This window comes from Hypomesus nipponensis, chromosome 17, assembly GCF_054491055.1.
Source record: "Hypomesus nipponensis isolate SF chromosome 17, ASM5449105v1, whole genome shotgun sequence".
NCBI classification, from domain to species: Eukaryota; Metazoa; Chordata; class Actinopteri; order Osmeriformes; family Osmeridae; genus Hypomesus; species Hypomesus nipponensis.
In genome coordinates, this window is record NC_140377.1 from 8,936,289 (window position 1) to 8,958,522 (window position 22,234).

The following is a 22,234-nucleotide window of genomic DNA, read 5'->3' on the forward strand; positions in this document are numbered from 1 at the left end:
TGCGTGCGTTGTTGTTAGATCATTGCTTGTCTGTTGCATACAGATCCAAACCATTCCCATCCAGTGCCCCTATGATCAAACACTTCAGGTGAGGTGCATGTGAGTTGGGAAAGCAGCCGTGCTCGCTCCGTTGTGTCTCCTAGTGGAGCATTAGATGTCCCCCGCCCTCTAGAACAACGCCGTGTTTCCTATTTGTTTGGACAAAGGGTTAGTCTCACCGTGTTGTGGTGTGCCAGTGGTGGAGACCCCTCTCAGTGTGCCATGCTGTGCTATGTTGCTCAGTGGAAAGCCCCCCTGACGTGGACAAGATGTGTGTGTGTGTGTATGGATTGAGGAATGACATTGAGTTCTCCATGATAATCATGTCTGCCTGACTTGTGATCATTTGTGGATATGCATGTTGTGTTGTTAAAGTACAGCAATGTGGAACTGTAGACTACAGTATTTGTCTTCGTCATGGCATGGGAGAAACCCAACTGTACTTTATGTACCTACATAACTTTACAACCTGTATTGTGTGTGTGTGTGTGTATGTGTGCCTATGTGTGTGCTTGTTTTGTACATGTGTGTGTGCATGTGTGGTTTTAGGGGCGCTCCTTACGGGATAATACCCTGCGGCGGGCACAGAGGCGAAGTTTCACCCCTGCCAGCTTCATGGAGGAGGATGTGGTCGACTTCCCTGATGAGCTGGACACCTCGTTCTTCGCCAGGGTAAGGCAACTTCCACACTGCACACGTTTAGCGCGTGTGACCTCTTAAATCAGGGCTAGGCAACCCAGGTCCTCGAGGGCCGCTGTCCTGCATGTTTTAGATGTTTCCCTGCTCCAGCACCCCTGATTCAAATTGTTATCAAGCTCTGTGGAAGCCGGGTATTCATTTGAATCAAGTGTGCAGGAGCAGGGAAACATCTAAAACAGGCAGGACAACGGCCCTCGAGGACCAGGGTTGCCTACCCGTCTTAATTCATGCCCGCAGAATGGAACCACAGCACAACCTAGTGGACTCTTACAGATTTGCAAGAGAAACAAAAGGTGGACCTATTAGTTCAGTGTTGTTCTCCTAACTGACCTGCCCGGCCCTCCAGGACTGTATGATGCATGAGGAGTTGTCCACATACGCCGACGAGGTGTTTGAGTCGCTGTCAGAGGCGGCCATCAAGGATGCGGAGCCCAGCAGTAAGCTGGAGGAGACCGAGCTGACGGGCAGCGCCCTGGACAAGACTGAGCTGGAGAGGAGCCACCTCATGCTGTAGGTGCCCCTGAAGGTGGAAACACCGGCCACTGTTAGCTTCCCTCCGTGCAGCCATGCAGTCACAGGCCACTGCTTCCTTGGACTGACAGTGACGCGTCTCCCTCTCCTCTCTCAGACCCCTGGAGCGAGGGTGGAGGAAGGCGAAGGAGGGCACGCCAGGGCCCCCCAAGGTGCCCCTGCGGCAGGAGGTCGTGAGCGTGAACGGCCAGAGGCGGGGTCAGCGCATCGTTGTGCCCGTCAAGAAGCTCTTCGCCCGGGAGAAGAGGCCCTACGGCCTGGGCATGGTGGGCAAGCTGACGAACCGCACGTACCGCAAGCGCATCGACAGCTACGTCAAGAGGCAGATAGAGGACATGGACGACCATAGGTGTGTTCATGCAGTACATCATATCTAGTGCCCCCCCCCCCACACACACACCCCTCCCCCCATCTATCAGTTACAGTACTAGGAAGCTTTTGTGTTGTTGAGGATCTTGACTGTTGTATTGTACTAATTCAGGGTTTGTTTTCGATCTCCGCCAGGCCCTTTTTTACATACTGGATCACTTTTGTCCACTTGTTAATCACAATCCTGGCCGTATGCATCTATGGGATCGCACCAGTGGGGTTCTCCCAACACGAGACGGTTGATTCTGTGAGTAGTCGCGTGCTCCATGGAAGCACTCCTTCAGGACACTTTTCACTGACGTGTGCGTTGAAATGGGATGGAGTGAAAATACTTCTCCCGTGTGCTCCTCAGGTTTTAAGAAACAAAGGCGTATATGAAAATGTCAAGTTTGTTCAACAAGAGAACTTCTGGATCGGGCCCAGCTCGGTAAGAATAGTTCTCCGCTGGCTTTCAAATGGTTGTCGGGGATTATCAAATGACCTTACTGTATAGCTGCATGTCATTTAAGAGCCCTTAAACTATGACAGACAGACCGCCAGAATGCTGTGTTGTGTCGTGTACCTGCACACAATATGTTCACCTGGCTGTCGTTCTCTCCATCAGGAGTCTCTCATCCACCTGGGGGCCAAGTTCTCTCCCTGCATGCGCCAGGACCAGCAGGTGCACAGCTTGATAAGGGAAAAGAGAGCCATCGAACGCAACTCTGCATGCTGCGTGCGCAATGACCGCTCAGGCTGTGTCCAAACCTCAGAGGAGGAGTGCTCTGTGAGACCCTCACCACACATACACATACACAGACACACACACAAACACACACACACAGACAGACAAACACAGATAGACACACAGACACACACAGATAGACACACGAAGAAACGCGCACACACACAGGAAACACAGACACTTACACACACACAAACACACACACGGACAAACACAGACAGACACACAAAGACACACACACACAATTACACACACTCAGATCCCTCATTACCATCTCCCCACCTCGTTCTACGTCATCTCTACCCCGTGATAATCGGAGGCAGTGTATACATCCCCTCTGTGCTTGTTTGTGATATGTTTTCGATCTATTCACTTGTATTATTGTTTTTGTTGATTTTATGCAAAGCACTTTGAGCTGCAATTCTTGTATGAAAAGTGCTATATAAACAGTCTTACTTACTTACTTGTCTGCAGAGTACGCTGGCCGTGTGGGTCAAGTGGCCCGGGCATTCCAGCACCCCTCAGCTGGAGGGCAAGGACAGACAGTATGGCTCCGTGTGCCACCAGGATCCCAGGTGAGCCACCGGCAGTCTGTGCACAAAGCCTGCTGCACTCGCATGCTGACTGTCAAGCATTGAGATGTGACTGCCATCCAGTGGATTGTAGTCCATGACGTATGCTCTCATCCCAGGATTTGTCTCGAGCCGGCCTCCGTATCGCCTCACGAATGGCCCGATGACATCACCAAGTGGCCAGTAAGTACTGGCCGAAGCGCCATGGTCTCTTCGCCCAAGGATGAGAGTTCAAAGGAGCTCGGAAGTATCTTACTTGGCCTGTGTTTTGTGCCTTCAGATTTGCACCCGGTACAACACAGGGAACCACACCAACTTGCCTCACATAGACTGTACTATCACAGGCCGGCCCTGCTGCATCGGCACTAAAGGAAGGTGAGAGAAACCCACACCTGAACCCAGAACTTCTGAAAACACCAAGACCAAACCCTCAAAGCCATACCGGTCTCTTCATTTGCACACTGGTGTGTGGACACCATGCCCTGAACCCAGACAGCGAAGGTGTCACCATCGCCATGTTGAACTGACTGTGGTTTCACTGCTCCTCAGGTGTGAGATCACGTCCCGGGAATATTGTGATTTCATGAAGGGCTACTTTCACGAGGAAGCTACTCTTTGCTCCCAAGTAAGCATTTTTCTCTACCCATCCGATGTCCCTCAACAGATGATGTGATCATTGTACCAATACTACCTGCATTGTACCTGTGTAACAGTAGGTTACTAATACACATGCATGTCAATTTGGTCAAAGTCCCTCTGCACACCAACCAGACCTGGCCAGTCCAGACTTTGACATGGTCCAGACAGTTCACCTAAAAGCACCTATTCCAAGTAGGTTAATAAGTCTGACTGTTGTGGAGTCTAGTGTGGAGATTACTAAGTGTTTAATCAAAATAGAGGGTGCCAACATGGCTATCCTAAATTGAATGGGCACATAGTGCTTTCAGTAATCCCCTTTGCACAGTTCTGACCTGAACAGAGGGCACCGACTGTATGTAATATGAGTGCCCAGACTGAATGTGTTACATTCTTCTTCGCGTTCCATTACACAGGACCACCATCCTCAGTGTATTTGTACACGCATATTTACACGGCGCTTCTACAGAAAGATAAAGGAACGCATGACTTCCTGCTTCATACGTGGTGTGTCGTGCTTCTCTTTCTGTCAGGTGCACTGCATGGATGACGTGTGTGGCCTGCTCCCTTTTCTCAACCCAGAAATACCAGACCAGTTCTATAGGCTGTGGCTCTCCCTGTTCCTCCATGCTGGGTGAGTTAGGGGCCTTCCACTCAAACCAAGCCCCAGAAACGAGGGTTTCTGCACACAATTTCGTTGTGAATTGTACTTTTAGTGCCTTTTTATTAACTACATATATGTCAAACAAATGGAAATGTACGATATGTGCATATATAATTGTACCATCCCTATTAATAGTTATGTCTCACTAATCTAATCCTGCACTGCACTTTAAATTGTGATTGTCAATGTGTTCACCAAAGCCAGAGTGTTACTCATAGAATATAATTCTAACTGTGTAAGAAGAAGAAGAAACGTTTATTTGTCTCACATATGGCAACACACACACACATCCAGAGAGCGACCACACCGAGAACACATGCACGCATACCGGAGTCATGGCCGGCCCGACCCAATAAACAAACGAAACGTTTGTTTAGGGCTCCGCGATTAGTTCGGGCCCCCCCCCCCCAAAAAAAATGTGTTTGCCAATCTAATGGGCCCCCTACACTATTTTGGTTTAGGGCCCCCAAAATCCTAGAGCGGCCCTGGCCGGAGTGTCCACCAAAACCCCCCTGTTCTCTGCTTTTTCCCCATCCACCCTGTCCCTCCTCTAAGGACAGCGAGGAGCAGTGGGCAGCTATGTCAACCGCACCCAAGGACCAGTTCCAAAAGCTCACGCCCATGTCTTGGTCGGGGACAGGGCAGGAGAGCCATCTGTTCTTGCTCTGCATGGTTCTGCGTTGGGGTTGTATTTTTGTGGAGGAAACCCATGTCAGGCCAGGGAGAATGCGCTCCACACAGAAAGGCCCGGTAGATAACTGGTTCAAATGTTTTTTTGGGGGGATTTTCAAATGACCTGACTGTATAGCTGCATGTCATTTAAGAGCCCCTAAACTATGATAGACAGACCGCCAGGATGTTGTGGTGTGTACCTGTACACAATATGTTCACTTGGCTGTCGTTCTCACAAACAGCCCTTGGGAGAACATGCCCCCAGTTTGAACAGTGCCCCATGCCGGAAACAAACTCAGGACCGTAAGGCTGCGAGGCTGCCGTGTGAAACATTGTGCCACCGTGATCAGTCTATCTCTTATCAGAAAGAGCTGAGTGGACCATTTATAAGGCGCAGCACTCTGTCTGTTCTGCCTCTCATCCATCTCAAGGGTAATTAAAGAAAGTGCCGTCTTTGAGAGAGCATTGATGTTGGACGGATCAAATCCATCCTTGGCTGGCTGTTGAGATGTTTACTTTTCTAATCAGGGGGATTATCTTGGAGCACATGCAGAGGCCACGCGGACGGTGGCAGATTGGTCTTGACTCACTCACACACATACAGACACACCTCTGTTAGCCACTATTGACCTGGGGGATTACCTACAAATGTGTGATCCAGTATTTCATGTTATGTTTCAGGATCTTGCACTGCATGGTGTCAGTATGTTTCCAGATGACTATTCTGAGGGACCTGGAGAAACTGGCTGGCTGGCTGCGCATATCCATCATCTACATTCTCAGTGGCATCACGGGCAACCTGGCCAGCGCCATCTTCTTGCCCTACAGGGCAGAGGTGATGCCTGCCAATCTTGTCTTATAGGCACACAAACAGACACACACACACCGTGTCGTACAGTTATTCATGGTTACTGAGAACGTTGTTCTAATGTTTTGTACTGGTTGAGTTGTAAGTGAAACACCAAGCTGACATGTTCCCATGCTCATCCTCCCTGGCCAGGTGGGTCCAGCGGGGTCTCAGTTTGGGATCCTGGCCTGCCTGTTTGTGGAGCTCATCCAGAGCTGGCAGATCCTGGCCCAGCCCTGGAGGGCTTTCACCAAGCTCCTCTGCGTGGTGCTCTTCCTCTTTGCCTTCGGCCTCCTGCCCTGGATTGACAACTTTGCCCACATCTGTGGCTTCATCTCGGGCTTCTTCCTGTCCTTCGCCTTCCTCCCCTACATCAGTTTCGGCCGCATGGACATGTATCGCAAGCGCTGCCAGATCATGGTGTTCTTGCTGGTTTTCGTGGGGCTGTTTGCAGGCCTCGTGGTGCTATTCTACGTCTACCCCATCAAGTGCGAGTGGTGCGAGCTGCTCACCTGCATCCCCTTCACGGACAAGTTCTGCGAGAAGTACGACCTCAACGCTCACCTCCACTGAACCCTGTGGCCTCGGCGGAGCCCTATTTGGAGCACACCAGCTCAAGAGTAATGATATAATATGATATATGATATGTGTCACCTCATCCACGTCTTTGTTAGGCCCAACGTTACTGTGGCTGTGTGTGAGAAGGGGCTTGTTCTTCTTCTATGTGTCTGTGAACTATGCTTGTATTTTTATACTCCTTTGTAGAAGGCCACTTCACCCACCACAAAGACTTCTTCTTTTAATCACCTTCCCTTTGACACCACATCATCTGACTAAGACAACAAGGGTACTTGTACTGACTTTTCAAGCCTTCATTCTATCCTTCTGTATGTCAGGGATTGGAAGGGCCAGCACTGGTACAACATAAAGAAGGAATATACTCAGTATTTTTTTTAATTTGTCATTCTTTTTTATTTACATACTTTTTAACACTCACCATCCAGGAGAAGGTTTTTGTTATTATTCAGGCAACTCTCAGAAAACCAGGGATACCAATCAAACATGAATGCCTTTGGTGCCTTGTTGATAAATGTACCAACTACTGCCATATTTTTGTTACATGTTGAGCACTCAAAAGTTATCCTTTTATTTGTTTATTGCTTCTTAAGAAGTGATGATTAATTAAAAAGGTAGCGTTTTAGCTACCTGTTCACTCACATGTAATTGAATACAACAGTAAAAAATACTAAACTCCATCCAGTTTGTCTGATTTTATTTTAGTTGTGTGTGTTCAGTGAGTATGATCAGAGCTATTGATGTATTGTTGTAGTGGTTATAAGAAAACAACAAGTTACATACAAAAGGATGAGACAAAGCTTAAGAAGCCATCTCATCAGATGATTCAATTGTTTACAAAAATAGAGTAGTATTTACATTAGACTTTAAGCGTCACAGTGAGTTTCTAAATTGCAAATCCTACTTCAACACAGATGTTATTATTACAGAGGGAACAGTTGGTATATAGAGTGAAAATGACAAATGGCTGAAACAGGAACAAACCAACTTTTATAGACAACCTATCTCAAGATCTGTCTGCTTGTGTAAAGGGGTAGTCATTTTCTGCTCTTTTATGCAAATACATATGATGCAGTTTGCTCATTGCTGCATGGGTCAAGAATGAAGTGAGCTTCTGACGTTAGGGGCCAGAGGCCACTGCTGCCCAGACTGGTGAGGCTTACCATACACAGACCCTATGGGTGCAGCTGTCTATCTGCCTGCCTGCCTGAATCTTGCCTGTCTGTCTGCTCTGGTCAGGTAGATCATCAATGCTCCCCAAAGTCTATGTTTCTTGGTTGTATTGGTTCCAGTGCCAGGGGTGGTAGGAGTGTGGAGGTTGGCTGAGGGTGGGGAGGGATTAGCAGCCGCTGTTTCGCCGCGCGAAGGCCACCCCCCCCAGCAGATACTCCATCTCCCGGAAACAGAGGTTTCCCACGGAGATGGCCGAGGGGCCCTTCTCCTTGAAGCCGGCCTTGCCGTAGAATGGCACGAGGAACTCCTCGCAAACGAGCAGCGCTCGCCGCAGACCCGGCACGCAACGCAGGTACTGCAGGTAGCGCCACAGCAGGATGGAGCCCTTGCCCTGCTGTCGACAGTGACGGTGTACTGACAGCACGTGGAGGTGAACCGTATGGGGCTCTGGCACGTGCTGGGTCATGGCCTCCTGTTGAGAGCAAGCACAGGCTTGGGTTAGGGCCCGTTTATTTTCCTCTCAGGTACTGTGCCACAGAACTGAATGAACGGTATAGTGGTGAACTCACCTGTGCCAGTCTCTCTTTGTCCCATCCCGAGCCAATGATGAAAGCCACCAGCTGGCCCTCCTCGAACCAGCCCAGGGACAGCTCCGGACACTGGCTGAGGAAGTTCAGCACCTCGTCAAGAGTGAGTGGACACTCACCCGACACAGAGACAAACGCTAGGGTTCAGAAAGACAGTTTAGGACCTGAAGATGGACAGCGCTGCAGAACATGCATCCTGAAGATCAAGTAAGCGGATTACAAGCAAGGTAACAGATGGCAAAAAAAAACTGTCATCTTTTTGAGTGAGTCATCTTTTTGCTGTTCACATCTGGCAAAAGACTGAGAGCTACTATATCTGGCGCACAGAAACTGATTTGCTCACTTGCTCTCTTTTAAACATTTATGGAAGCATAAAGCTTTCCTGGAGTTGTACTCAGAAAATAATCGTATTCATGTTTCACATTTTAAACACTTGAAAACTTGAAACACTTTTATACCGCCGACGACAAGCAGTTTCACAATCATTGGAAAACCTGTAGACTCCCTCTTACCTTCTCTCTCGATCTCAAACACGCTGATGGCATCCTGTGGGGTCAGGTTCCTGAACTCACTGGCAGGAAGTGTGTGTCGTCGTTGATGCCGGGGGTTGACCACCCGGACAGGTGTCCTCAGAAAGAAGGGCTTTAGGGATGGCGAGCTACTGACCTGCTGCGTCATTGCGGCTACCTTGAACAGTGGAGATAACAAAAACTGACCCTAGATCTTTGCCCTCTGACTTTTCACTGATTTACGCACACTACTTTGTTCTGTTGGATCTTGAGTGACCAAGGCCAGCTTCTTTGCAAAGATGACGGTAGCGATAGCCTGTGATCAAAAGGAACCAGCCCTGCTGAAGGTAGACCTCTCTCTGACTTCTCCTTTCACTAGAAGGCTCCTCTTCTGTGTTGTAGATAAGCCCCGGCCCTCTCGTCTCACCTCCTCCTCTGCTCCTGATCTGTCTCACGCCCCTCCTCTCTATCTCTCTCTCTCTCTCTCTCTCTCTCTCTCTCTCTCCCTCTCTCTCTCTCTCTCTCTCTCTCTCGCTCTCTCTTTCTCTATTTCTGGATTTTGAACCCCTCCTCTTTCTTTTTTGTTCCCCCCAGTTACACGATGTGTCTGGAGCTTATGAGCGTATGTAAGCACTGTCTGCTGAATGTCATTGGTCATTATTGGGCATTGGAACACTGAGAAATACAATTACTCGTATATTTTACAAGCTTACAACCTCTGTATGTTATGTTTAGGTAAGTGATGACATGCACTTGGAATGAAGGAATCCTCACATTTCCCTCTTTTTGTTGAAATTAGTTTTATATCTGAACAAAATCAAGATATCTTGTCTCGTGAGGGGAATAGGTGACTGGATGAGTGTAAAGTCTGGAGGCTTGGCTGCCTGCTTGCTCACATTAATGCATGACCTCATCCATCCCTTGATTAGCCCAACTTCAATCTGCTCATCCAACCCAACATGTGCGTGCCCAAGGAAGTGCTTTTGGGTGGCTGACGTGACATGCTTCTGTTGTGGAAGACCAAGGGCACGTGGGCTTTGAAGGAACCAGACCCACTGAGAGCGAGATTTGTGTGGATTGCTGTCAGACTGACTTAATGGCTCAAAGAGGTTTAGCTCAACTGCTAATTTAATGAGAAGACCACCTTGCCATGGCTTCATCTAAACCTGTTTATGCTCACCTATCTATAGTTCAAGTAAAGAAGGTTTAAAGAGTTACACTGTGTTTATGATTTGATTCATAATATTAGCCTTAACGGCACTGACGATGGTCATAACCAAGCATTTGTCTTTGGGTTTTTTAAGCCTACAACTTATTCATTTTTTGTCTCACAATCGAGTAATGGGTGGTGATTCCTCCAATTCCAGAAGATTGCTGCATTATCTAAAGAACTGGCCAATCAGAGAAGGAAACTAAAGCTTAATTTTTGACAGTACCCATTGTATGATAAAGCTGGGGTATTGGTTTTCAATGATGGTTTGACCTCTGCAAGAACCTGTCACCTTAATGGCTCCATCTGGCTTTTAACACCCAGGAGAGACAGGAAGGTGTTTACTTGTTTACAGCTAATTAGCTCAAGTGCACTCTGAGCAAAATGTGCTTATTGTATTACAGCAAAAGCAAAGAGAGAGCTGTATCATGTGCTGTCTTGTCCTATGTCCTTCTTGCTGTATGAAAGATCAACAAAGCTAGGTAGTAGTTAGGTAGGTGTGTTGATGTATTTTATTGTATTTTATGAACTCCCACAGTCTTCTGTCTTCCCGTGTCCTGTTAAGAGGCTTAGTATCGTGAAACTGTGACTCAACGGTACGTTTTTGTGGCAGCAGGCCAGCCAGAAGATTAAACAGTCTGGGTCCATGTGCCATCCACCAAACTAACTGAACAACCTCAGAAACACACACACACACACACATTGCTGGTTTCTGGTTACAGAGAATTGGATTGTTATGAGAACTGAACATTCTACATTGACTTATCTTATTGTCTATATTGCTGATGATTCCCCAACTGAGCAAATTTGAGTTATGGGGTTGAGGTAGGCTGAGGCAGGATGACTGTGGATGTGACATGCTTTATTAAATCCAATTTGATTTGGCCAGCCCTTTTTACAAGCAATGTCACAGAGGGCTTCACAGATGCCCATGGAGGTGTTCTCAATTAAGTAAGTAAGAATAGAGATACAAGTTAAATATGTGCAAGTGAATGAATGGTGAAACATCCACATATTCAGAGTGGAACTTGCTTTGTGCAGCACGCTTGACTTGATTCATATTTAGTCATGCTCTGATGCAAAAAGGTTCAACAGAAAATATCACCTGATATAGCTTGTTATAGGAATGCATTTTATGAGGGAAATTTCCTGTGAAATGTCATACGCCTTAAGCTGATTTACTGATATTCATTTCAGACTTAATATTCTAAAAAGCCTGCATTATTCTAATTCCACATATGAATAGTACTAGTAGTAGCAGCAGTACAGTTTATCATCCTTCTTCTTTATTATAACCCTGTAAGACAGTGACACCATACAAGCTATATCATGAACTTAACCTTGCCATTGGAACCAGGTAATGGAATGGACCAATGGAATGGCACCCCCTGCTGACGTCATTGGGTCACTGAAGCTAGGAGAAAGCAACAACCCAGTACAGTGTTTGTTTGACAATGAAGCTGATAAAGCACGATGTAAAGGTACCAATCATGGCTCACTAACCGTTCAAAGTAAGAGATCATCTGACTTCATCTTGAGGGCCTCCCCAGTATTTGGTTGTCGTCTCCTGGTGTTTTGTAGCAACTGGCTAACAGTGTATACTGTGGAGTGGGGCTTAATTTGTCAGTGACATAAGTATAAAGGGGGGGGGGGGTATGAGAGTGGAAAGGCCCTGACCCTCTCTCACAGGATAGATGCTCGTCATTGTAGACACACATAAGACCCTCTGCCAGTGGATACATAATTGTAATTAGTTACGTTTATTTAGGGGTTAAAGGTCCCCTGTACAAGCAATGTTTTGTCATTAGGGAGAGCATTGTCAGCTTTGTTAACCATAGTTTTAAATTAATTTAGCAACACATTATCTGGAGTTAAATCAGGTCTGAATCAATTCAGTTTTAAACAATCACTTCAAACTTTCAGAACAATTGGTTTTATGAGTAGAATACTGCTGAGTAAAAAAAAAAAGAACTCTCACCACCCTCTCTCAATGCCTGCACCTTGGGGACTATTAATGAGAGCCTTGGCACCATCCAGCCCTTCTCTTCCACTGCTTCATCATCAACCACCCAGCTGATATGCCCCAGTCACCAGGGATCTCCAGGAGCACCACCCCCTTCATGGGAAACCTGCTGGTTCAGACCCACCTCAGGGATATTCTCCATGGGGGGCCTGAGCATGCCTGCACGACTATGGATTTGGACCAAGCAAAAGTCCAGTATCCACTCATCCCTTCATACCTACATTAACTTAACACCTACAGGTATCAGTAGAAGTATAGTGTGTACTGTGTACTGTGTTTGTGTTTATCTGTGAGACAAATGATCTCATTGCAAGCCTTACAAAACAGGCAGCAGCTAATCAAGTAATCTCTTAAAGATGGAGACAAAGACAACTGATTACTTTCAATTCATTAGGGTGTGCTGCACTAAAATAAGGAAGCAGAGCAAGGAATAAGAAAGAGGAGCAAATGTAAATTGTAAATTGCATTATCAATTGTCATATCTTAACAAAACAACATGTTTGCAGAGGCTCACGGAGACGTGAATAGACTGATTGTTATCATATCTCGTTTTTTTTTCATGTAGTTCAGTTAACTGCACCATAACACAAAATGCTATGAAAAAGCTCCAACTTGCCTGGAGAAAATGTTTTCTCTTGTGAAAGGAGACTTCCTTCCATCCATGATTGTGAACCGTTAACGTTCTGTTGAAACTTTATCAGCCAATTTCACAGTTATGGATTAACATAGTCCTAAAGTAAAAGAAAATTGTTATGAAGATCTCCATTGGTAAACGTTTTTAGCCTATGACTTAATCCATGGTCAGAAAACTGAGCCAATGTGTCTCCTGATCAGAAGTTCATTTTTGTCAAATAAACACAGTTGAGGTACTTTGCAATTCGTTGTATTTATTGAGTAAATACACAGTACATACAATGGTCTGAATGCATATTTTCCAACACTGTCACGCCTTTAAATGTAAAACACTATGTCACCTTAACACCTCTATGATGGTGGCTTCCTAAAGCAAATCAACTCAGTCAATACATTTTCTCATACAACAAATAAATATGAAGTTTGATATTCTTGAAATTCCTTGTCATTTGCAAAATAAGAAACATTTTAATGTGGGCCTGCTTCTAACAGTTCATAATAGCATCTGTATAGGGGTGTTTCTCTGCATAGGCAACCTAGGCTAGGACTGTATTTCTTTGTATCTTAAAAGTAGACTAAAATGCATTCTCTGAGATATTAATGATGCTAACGTTGCGAAAATCTAACAGGATAACCTCCACTTAAAGTGCTTGCTAAACCGTGAGTCTGTTGCGTGGGAGGCTGTCCCATCTCAGTGGCAGCTCTCTCCTACAGCTTCATCTCGTGGACATGGCCTTCCCAGAAGCTGAGGCAGTGGTCCGGAGTGATAGGGACTGCCTGGACCTCCTTCCTTCAGCTCCTCCAAGAGGGCTTCTGCCGGTCTGAGAACAGAGCTCACCCTGAGCTCAGGTTGGCCCAGTGGGAGCGCCGGAGGACATAACATCCTCTCTACACTGCAGCCAGTGTCACTCACCTCCAATTCTATGAAGAGACATGACAAGTTGCAGAATATTTTAATATGTGAGTGCACTTGCAGAGAGAATAATGAGTTTCTAAATTGGTCTCATGCAACATCCCCTACTGCTGTCTCATCCTGTGTCAGGTAAACTCTGAGCTCTAATGAACGATGTAATTACAGTGCACTACTTAAATGCCAGCTGGCCTCAGCATGTCTGTAGTAAACCAAGTTTTCTATGATCCAGTTATAAAAAGCAGGGAGTGATCTTGTTTTTCTTGCTGGCCTGCATGGCCATGCAAATCAACGTGGTGTATGAATAGGGGGGCTTCACCTGAGGGTTGGCAGTGTAGTCTATCTGTGCTGTAGGTTTAGTCCCTTTCTGCTGAGGCAGGTCACTGCTGTCCTTCCTGTTAGCTGAGGCACTATAATGAGGCTGCTAAAACGTCTTGGCATGAATGTGGCAACAGTAGGGGGAGACTCTGTAGCCCAGAGGTTTTGGTGGCACTGTTGGTAGCATATGGAGCCTGGGAGGCCTTCTAAGCCTGCATTGTGTATGGAATAATCTGGAAGCCAATGAAGGCTGGCTAGGCTGTCATCAAGATGCGCTGAGCCATACGTGTGATCTTTGTCGTCTGGGTAGAGCTTCGTCCATTTCTCATCGCTTTTGAGGAAATTGGTCTTAAGTAGAACTGTCATTTTAACACTGTCAAAATGAATTTGTTGACATTAGATTTTTAAGTTGTTCAAAATTTCTAAAGCTTAACTGCACTTTATAATGTAATATAAAAGGCGTAGGCTACATTACATTTGTTCTTTATCTTGGTCAAAGAAAAGCCGGTGTTGCTCTGGACAGGGTTTGATACAGAGGCGATCTGTATTTAAAACTTGCCGGTTTCTGCTAATTCTACTATGAGTTTACTTGATGGATGATGTACATGACAGGCAGCATTTGAGTCTGAACAAATGTGCTGCACGCTGATTGGTTATGAAATTCTCAACCCATTCGGCCCCTCTCTCCTGACACTCTTGAAACGCCCGACTGAACGGCAAGTACAGCTTTTTAGCATCACCTACTGGTAAGTGTATCTTAGCACAAGGAAAACATGTATCAGAATAAACGCATAACAAACTGTCTTGTCAAATGTTCACTTGATCCGGCAAGAACAAGTGCACATTGAAATGCCAATTTTGTGGATATTAATTTGTTTTATTGTTTTACACATGCAGATATACACACAGGGACAGACAAAGATTGAATTTACTGAGAGCCACGAATCACCCAGTCTGGTGTTACCCTGGATACCAGGTCAATAATGGTTAGAACAGGGACAAGGCACACTGTATCAAAGTTGAAATGGCACATAATCAGAGTAGAGCAAGAGACAAATTAACAGTAGGCTATCCAATGCAGACGCCACTCCATTCAGGAACACATGCAAAAGCTGTCTTGATTATTAATATACAGTTTTACTTCCATGTTGCATTGGACAATATACATAACCCCAAAATAATTTCAACAATATTCACTGACAACATAAGACCGTTCAGTTTTTATGTATTATTGGTACATGTATCCAAAATAGTAGGGAACCAATAAAGCTCTGGCAAGAACTACACTGATTAAAATCCTACATTTATTTTTTCAGCCAATGTAAAAAAAAAAAAAGGCTACAGGTGTCATTGCAGTGTATCCTCTACTAGTTATCACAATAACAGCCCAGTGCAACACAGCCAAATCAGTTAGCTATTCAAGGCACATAGATCTATGCATACAGGATGATACTGACAGGACCAAAGTCAGACAGTGCAAGAGCTCAAAACTCCTAGCAGGCATTGATTTTGCCAGGCAACTGTTAACCCATCCCGTAGCTACTGCACATCATTAAGCAGATGCTGGCATTGACTTGAAGCCACTGAAAGACTGCACAGAGATCGTCCACATCTAAGACAAAAACACTGGGCAATAAAGTTAGCATAGCATAATCACTTGTTGCAGGGAATATCTTTGTGTTCAGCTGTAGGGATGTCAATACTCCATGGCCCTGTAGTATTCAATCAGTCAGTCAATGGTGATGTACATATGTCTGTGCCTTTGATCTATAACTTGAGTTTCTACTGCATTGTACACAAATATACAAGTTTGACTACACAGGATTCTAGTACAGGTATAATACATAGATATCACACTATTCAGTATAAAAAGCATACATGTAGATGTTTGAGATTAGAGACCATTTCAATTGATCCCAGTGACTTCTCCAGAAATTGTAAGTTCAAAATGATCAGATGAAATGGATCACAGACAAAGTGTTTAAAAAAAGACAGCATGAAATCACTTCAAATAGTGTCATCTGTTTTGAAAAGTTAACCAGGGTTAACTCCAGGTACGGTTCCTTACTATTAAACTGCCTAAAAACAATTACATTTCAACAAGGACTTGCTCATTTTTATCGATTAATATAGTTATCAAGTCGGAATGCTATCCATTTACTCTTATAATATTAGTGTCAAGCAATAAGAATACAATGGAGCCAGGTTAAAGTATTGAAAGTAAGTGTGCTTGAAGCACCACCATATCAGGGTAGTGATAGTCTCTGAAATCCAACCGCAACTTTCCACAAAAAAGCCAGCCCCGACCCGAGCCAGAAACACAAAAAAACACTTTCACACACATCCACCAAGGCCAACTTGGGTTTCCCCACATCACAAAGTACAGTGGGACACAGTAAAAACCTGGCTTTCCTATCCCAAATGCAGTGACTGTGACAGAGACCGTGATGGGGGGAAAGACCCAGACGGTGCTAGCCGATAGCATAGCAGACCAAGGAAGGAAGGGAATGCTTGAGTGTGAGAGGACATGATCCTGGGCTGAGTAGGAGGGCTCAACGGGGAGGAGGGGCGTCGGGGGGGGGGGGGGGGGGAGGTCCGGAATGACTTAGGGGTTGAGCTGCTCATCCTCCATGTGGAGACTGCTGGGGGGACACAGGAGAGGCTGACTGGAGCAGTTGGTGCTTTGACTCTTCAGACTCTCTGTGGACTCGGAAGACCCTGTGGAAACACGGGGGGGGGGGGGGGGTGTTTAAGAGGACTCCACGGACCGATCGCCCCTGGGACGGTGCGCACGAAATCAGGGGGATCGGCGCTTTTTCAAAAAAGATGAATTGCGCATTTCTGTATTTTACATGACAGCTTACCAAACATCCAGACCTTATGACTATATGAACACAGAAACCGACAGTGTCGTTTTGATAGACGGATCGAGTATGTTACTGAGGAATGGGTTTTAGGGAGTAGAACATAGAAAAGCAGGCCAGACAGGGCAGCCTACATACCACAGTTATTCCTCCATACCAATAGAGCAGGAATCAGGACCTAGAGCTGGCCGAAGCAAGGGCAGAGGAGGGGACAGGATGGTAGGGAATGGAGTGAGGAAACAAGGAAGAACAACAGCACACAGGTTAGATGTGAAGCTCGGGAGCATGAAAACCTGTGAGAATACCAGAGTAAAGCCTGAAGAATTTGTTTGCCGCAAATGATGAATCACTGACAAGTCATTTGTGCATTGTTTATTTAGCATTCGGTAATCATGCATACGTTCACACTAACACACACTAACACACACACACACACACACAGTCCTTGAGCGATGTCTCACCTGGCAGAGAGAGGTCACCTGGGGGGTCACTCTCTGTTTTGGTCAGGCTGCTGTGCTCACTGATGCTGTCCTGCAGGATCTCTCCTCCAGAGTGCAGCCTGTCCTCTGCACCAACCAGGAGGATGGGGGGAGGGGGGGCGGTAGAATTAGACAGAGTAGGTTCAAAACACGATCCAATCCAGAGAATCCTAACCATGTGGAGTGAACGCCAACTCGTAGCCTGGCAGTCATGCATATGTGCGTCGACGCGGAGCCCGGAACTCACCGTCATCTGGGGAGAGGGAGTCCGCTACGTCCTCAGCTGCTGTGGCCTGGGGCGGGAGAGAGAGAGAGCACAATGTGAGACCTGTGGCGACGTCGGGTGACAGCGGACGGGAGCTCGGGCCCCAGAGGGGCCACAGAGCAGACTCACCTCTGTGGGAGCGGGGCTGCCGGAGCGCAGGGTGTGAGGCTGGCCGTCGGACATCTCCGACAGCTTCTCCTCGTCCTCCTCCTGGATGGGCGAGGACGGAGACCTCAGGGTGCTGCTGGGTTAACAAAACACACGAGTCGTGGGGGTCAGCAGCATATAGGTTGGGCACAAAGCCAGGGACTGAAAGTGCTCTCTTTCCCTGCGCAACTTGGGATGGGGAAGGTGTTCACTCGTTGAACCTGGGAGAGTGTCTCTCCTGCAGGCTTTGCAATGTCAAGTAGATGGATTGCCAAGGACGGGCTGACTCATCACTCACAAGCAGGGTGATACACACACAAGGGGGGTGGGCCTGCAGATGTAGCAGCTCAGAGATTCTCTAAGATGAGGAGTCCTGCCAGCCATTATACAAAGTGATAACAAATCACTGAAGGTGAAGCAATGTCAAATTGAGAATCCAACCCTGTCCTTACACTGATAATCGAGTAGCCTCAATTTCCTTGACTGATACAATCCCAGGAAGTTACAACAAAAGGGGGGAATACACTGGACAGCAACATAACCAAACCTAAACAAACATCAACTTTGAATTCAACCTTTTATGTGTACTCAGTTTTGCTGACTCCTCAGAGTATAGAATCTGCAGGGGGGGGGGGCGGCGGGAGGACGGAGTCAAAATCACCTTGAGTCACAGGAGGAGTCACAATGGCTACATGCTCGCCCAGGATTACCTGTCAGGTGACTTGCTGACTTTGCCCTTCTGCAGGCCTCCATCCCCGGAGTGCTCAGGGGAGCCCGGCTGCCTGCCGTCCCCTCCCATCACCCCTGAGAAGTTGATGTCATCATAGAGGGGGACTGAGGGGATGGTGGGAGACACGGAGCTCAGGCCATTCAGCGCCTCCAGCAGGGAGATGGGCTCGAAACCCGGAGGCACGGAGTCTGAGCTCTGCAGTGACAAAGACCAAACATCATCGTACGCGTTTTACGGCGAAGGACGACCTCGTTCAGTTCCACGGGATGACATGACCAGGAGATCGTGGACGTCAGATGGTACGGTTAAGAACGTACCGAGTGTTCATCATGGTCCATGCTCTGGGCCAGCACGGGGCTGAAGGACACAGGGGACAGCGCCCCGGGCTTCTTCCTCACGGCTCGGATCTGCAGCAAAGCTCGGAAGGCTACGGGCAGACAAACCAGGCAGAGATCTATGACCATGTTCAAGTGAAGGAACCATCATAAGCACTCTATTTCTCTCTAATCTGATTTAAGTGCATTCATAAAAAAGTGCACTACTATAGGTCTGAGGCATAGGGGACAAGACTCCTCTTTGGTTGTAAGCCCAGCATCTGGACTGGAAATCCCCTGGGGCCTTACGCAGTCTGCAGATAGGACAGTTGTTGGCCTGGTAGCGCAGAGTGTCAGCACAGGAGTTACAGAGACACAGGTGTCGGCACGGCAGGATGAGCGTGTCTCGGAGGTCAGACAGACAAACGACACACTCGTTGCTGTTGTCACTGTTCTCATCCTCAGATGGCTACAGGGAAGAAATAAATAAAGTGAAAAATATGTGCTGCACTGAAATCATACAGGTTTCTTCCAATGAAAGCACCAGGCTCATCATAGTAAAGGTCTTTACACGGCTTTGCCATTTCAAAAAGTTGCAAGACGGCTCGGTTGACAAAACTAAGGGTGTGTACTGATTGTCAGGCTGAGTTTAGTTACCACCAGAGTACTTCCAGCCTACTACTACAGCCTAACTATCACATGCAAGCAAAGCATACAGCTGTTAGCAGTAGCAGCAGCAGCGTTCGCTTCGGTAATATGGCAGACAACACTTGCAAAAGAAGCGAGCAGCTGACTGAGTTCAACCAGAAAGAGACTGGATTGTTCAATATTAAGGTCAATCTGTGGTTGCTTAAGTATATGAAGTATGTTCGAGTAAGGTTTGAAAATTATTGATATATATTATAATATATATATCTAGGATATTGTAGTAGGCTTTAATGTATTTTATATTCCAGAATAAGTCTAATTTTGTGGATGTTTATTATACAGTAGTATAGTTTCTGAGTGAATAAAAGTCCATCACAATTTAAGTTGTGTTCCATTTGAACTTGTTAGATGGACATTATCATCCAGTTAGTCCTATCTGAGGTTATGTACACCCTTTTAATGTTATTTCCACAAAAAAATAATTTATTGGGGTAACATTTTTACAGATTACATAGATTGAATAATTTTTGCAATTAATTGCAATTTATCATATGAAATAATGCGATTAATCGCAATTAAATATTTTAATCACTAGACAGCCCTACTTTAAACCTATAGCAAAATAGTTTGGAAACCTTTCCCAAGTAAGGATTTGGTAGCAAACCTTTGTCTCTTGATTGTTTTTGTTTTCAATCCCATAGATCTCCTGCAGCAGGTAGCTGACACGGTCCACCTTTAACATGATGGAACGTGCTAATTAATATTACAATTTGAATAACATGAACATGTTATGTACCCTGTGCACAACAATTGACAAAATCATATTTAACCTACAATTTGCTTCTGCTTCAGAGGCTTGACTGAGAAACTGCCATCTACATGCTGGAAAAGAATAAGATGAGTTTTTTATATTTCATCATCAAACCATCATTACAACTTTGACAATTATTTTTACATATGTAAATATCTTAATAAACCAAGATAACTTTTACTTACTCTCTCAAATGCTGCCAACAGCACATGAGCATGTCCCAGGCAATCTGGAGAAACAAAAAAAAGGTTTATGAATAGCGAGATACCCCACATTAAATTTAAAATTCCAATTCTGGCACCTGCTAATTAAATGTGGTTGTTTGATTGTATTAAATTATGGGAAGCAAGTGTTATAAGATTGGGCCAACCAACCATCCCCTTCGTCAACCACAGCTTGGATTACCATAGGAAACACGCCTCTGTCTAGGTCAAAGTTTAGCTATAAAGGATGTAAAAAAAAAAAAAGACAAATTGTCAGAATTGACCACATGTAATGGATCTGTATGTTTGAGTCTAGTTTTAACAGCATTTATATTATTTGAAATCACTTACATCTTCGTCTTTCCACTCTGAGAAATCAATTTTGAAAGATGGCATGGAGAACTGCTGGCTTACACCTCTTTTATAGTGTACAGTTTCAGAGACCATCCCTGGACCTTTTGGGTTATAACTACAGACAGAGTCCAACAAGTCAAGATCAGAAAGAATCTCATATTATTTATATAACAACATATTAAGAGTTTTTTTTGCAAGAACTTTAATTACTCATTGGAAAAAAATACTGTTACATACTAGGGTGGATTGAGGTACAACAAGAATACAACAGTAAGAAACTGTAAAAGTACAATTAGATGACATGATCTGGCAGCAATGATTCTAATGCTAACTCAATGAAACAACCTTGAGGTGTGAAATGAGTATCTTACACTGCCATTCCATTGGAGAATTCCTCAAAGGCTTGACAGTACAGGGTGAAAGCCACACGAGCATCAGCATCAAAGGTGAACTCCACACCATACAGAACCTTGGGCTTCCCACCCTCTTCGGTTGGAGTGTCAGAATCATCTTTGTACCTATTGGGCAAGCAGATCAATTAAAATCGTAGTAGTAATAGTTGACACTAAAACAACGTGAGAAAGCAAAAGTAGGCATATTGCTTTATGATATCAAATTAAATGATCCCTTCTCACCTGACCAAGCGGAGCGAATCCTTCCTGATGTTGACCAGACTACGGAGGGTCTTGACAGGTTCGTGGGGGGCTGGGGTCACATATGGAAACTAAGACAACACAGAGATTAAAACCATGCTGCAGAGTATACACGGGGTCAATAAAAGTTACTGCTGGATTGCCTCAGTGAATGCTGCATGTAATTGTTGTATTCATGCTTGTAAAACGTGATAAGGATTGCGAACGACTGTCCTTACTTGTACTGGTCTGTTTCCAAGGAAATTGAGATCCATATTCTCTCCAAACAAGTATCCTTCTGGATGTGGAGTGTCAAATTTCTCCCCTCCCATAAAGAAATGGCTGGCAAAATAGTTTCCTGAAAGGCAATGTTACGAAGGTATGTGTAGTACGACAATAATTGTATTTTCTGTTGTATTCCAAAAAGTAGCGACTAAATAGTATCGGAGGTGGATATCAAAAGTTAAAGATCATCAACAGTAATAGGTTGCATTGTGGCCGATAGCTTTTGTTGTTGTTTTTGGTTTGCCACCCAACTAGTACGATTGCTAGTCTAGCTAGCTAATGTTAAGATAGCTGCATCAGTCGATAGCTACAGCTAATGTTAAGGTAGCTGTTTTTAGATAGCAGCGAAACCACCAAGCGAGGAAACATTTTCCACTTACCTGATTTAGGAGGGAATCTATACGCCGAGTTGGCCTGGATATCAATATCCTCAACACCAGCGATTCTCCGACTAAGTATGGAGCCCATCTTGTCTTCGACTAGCTAGCTCGATAGCCTCCCGGAGTAGTTTACAACAACAAATGTTTGCTAGCAAGTGGCAACGTAGCTACTTGCGATAGCAAAAGTAGGCTATCGAAAAATAAATAACTGTCAAACAAAAACAGTTACTGTCAAGTTCAATTAAATGGTGTAGTCATACATTATGGACAATCTCCTACTGGAAAACAGGAAATAATGTACACTTAGCTAGGAAGCTTTCGAGGCAAAAACCATTGCAACAAATTATGTATTTCACAATAAATGTCCTTACAATAAAATAAAACACAATATCCTTTAATTTACATTAGAATCCATCACCAATACATTCAG

General features: G+C 45.3%; 3 protein-coding genes across 10 annotated transcripts in view; 1 reads left to right on the forward strand and 2 right to left on the reverse strand.

The window, feature by feature from the left end:
• Window positions 1–7,009, forward strand: part of rhbdf1a (rhomboid 5 homolog 1a (Drosophila)) — a 28,894-nt gene extending 21,885 nt beyond the window's left edge. For 2 of the 5 annotated variants that reach the window (XM_084678038.1, XM_084678040.1), the window contains 14 exons: window positions 44–88; window positions 589–711; window positions 1,085–1,248; window positions 1,367–1,618; window positions 1,774–1,885; window positions 1,991–2,065; window positions 2,243–2,404; window positions 2,837–2,937; window positions 3,054–3,117; window positions 3,215–3,309; window positions 3,484–3,559; window positions 4,104–4,204; window positions 5,588–5,741; window positions 5,907–7,009. In XM_084678038.1, coding sequence (XP_084534164.1) covers window positions 44–88; window positions 589–711; window positions 1,085–1,248; window positions 1,367–1,618; window positions 1,774–1,885; window positions 1,991–2,065; window positions 2,243–2,404; window positions 2,837–2,937; window positions 3,054–3,117; window positions 3,215–3,309; window positions 3,484–3,559; window positions 4,104–4,204; window positions 5,588–5,741; window positions 5,907–6,326 — 1,944 coding nt within the window. In that variant the 3' untranslated portion in view covers window positions 6,327–7,009. Of the gene's footprint in view, window positions 1–43; window positions 89–588; window positions 712–1,084; window positions 1,249–1,366; window positions 1,619–1,773; window positions 1,886–1,990; window positions 2,066–2,242; window positions 2,405–2,836; window positions 2,938–3,053; window positions 3,118–3,214; window positions 3,310–3,483; window positions 3,560–4,103; window positions 4,205–4,794; window positions 5,742–5,906 lie in introns of those variants that run through there. The other 3 variants (XM_084678039.1, XM_084678041.1, XM_084678042.1) reach the window with 2 other exon arrangements.
• Window positions 7,010–7,668: 659 nt separating this feature from the next.
• aanat2 (arylalkylamine N-acetyltransferase 2) lies at window positions 7,669–8,770 on the reverse strand. Its single transcript, XM_084677239.1, has 3 exons — window positions 8,602–8,770; window positions 8,072–8,226; window positions 7,669–7,974 (listed from the first exon to the last, which is right to left on the reverse strand). The coding sequence occupies exons 1-3, from the start codon at window positions 8,765–8,767 to the stop codon at window positions 7,669–7,671; spliced, it is 627 nt and encodes a 208-aa protein (XP_084533365.1). The 5' UTR covers window positions 8,768–8,770.
• Window positions 8,771–14,548: 5,778 nt separating this feature from the next.
• Window positions 14,549–22,104, reverse strand: mgrn1b (mahogunin, ring finger 1b). Of its 4 annotated transcripts, none has more exons than XM_084678614.1 (17): window positions 21,805–22,103; window positions 21,379–21,497; window positions 21,143–21,231; window positions 20,879–21,025; window positions 20,505–20,622; window positions 20,325–20,391; window positions 20,136–20,179; window positions 19,974–20,021; window positions 19,804–19,872; window positions 18,801–18,960; window positions 18,495–18,604; window positions 18,158–18,372; window positions 17,430–17,541; window positions 17,283–17,328; window positions 17,018–17,122; window positions 16,695–16,740; window positions 16,272–16,410 (listed from the first exon to the last, which is right to left on the reverse strand). In XM_084678614.1, the coding sequence occupies exons 1-16, from the start codon at window positions 21,890–21,892 to the stop codon at window positions 16,700–16,702; spliced, it is 1,578 nt and encodes a 525-aa protein (XP_084534740.1). In that variant the 5' UTR covers window positions 21,893–22,103; the 3' UTR covers window positions 16,272–16,410; window positions 16,695–16,699. The 4 variants fall into 4 exon arrangements, with proteins under 4 accessions (XP_084534738.1, XP_084534737.1, XP_084534740.1 ...); XM_084678613.1 differs by having other exon boundaries at window positions 17,430–17,544; XM_084678612.1 differs by lacking the exon at window positions 16,695–16,740 and having other exon boundaries at window positions 14,549–16,410; window positions 21,805–22,104.
• Between the last annotated feature and the right edge of the window lie 130 nt (window positions 22,105–22,234).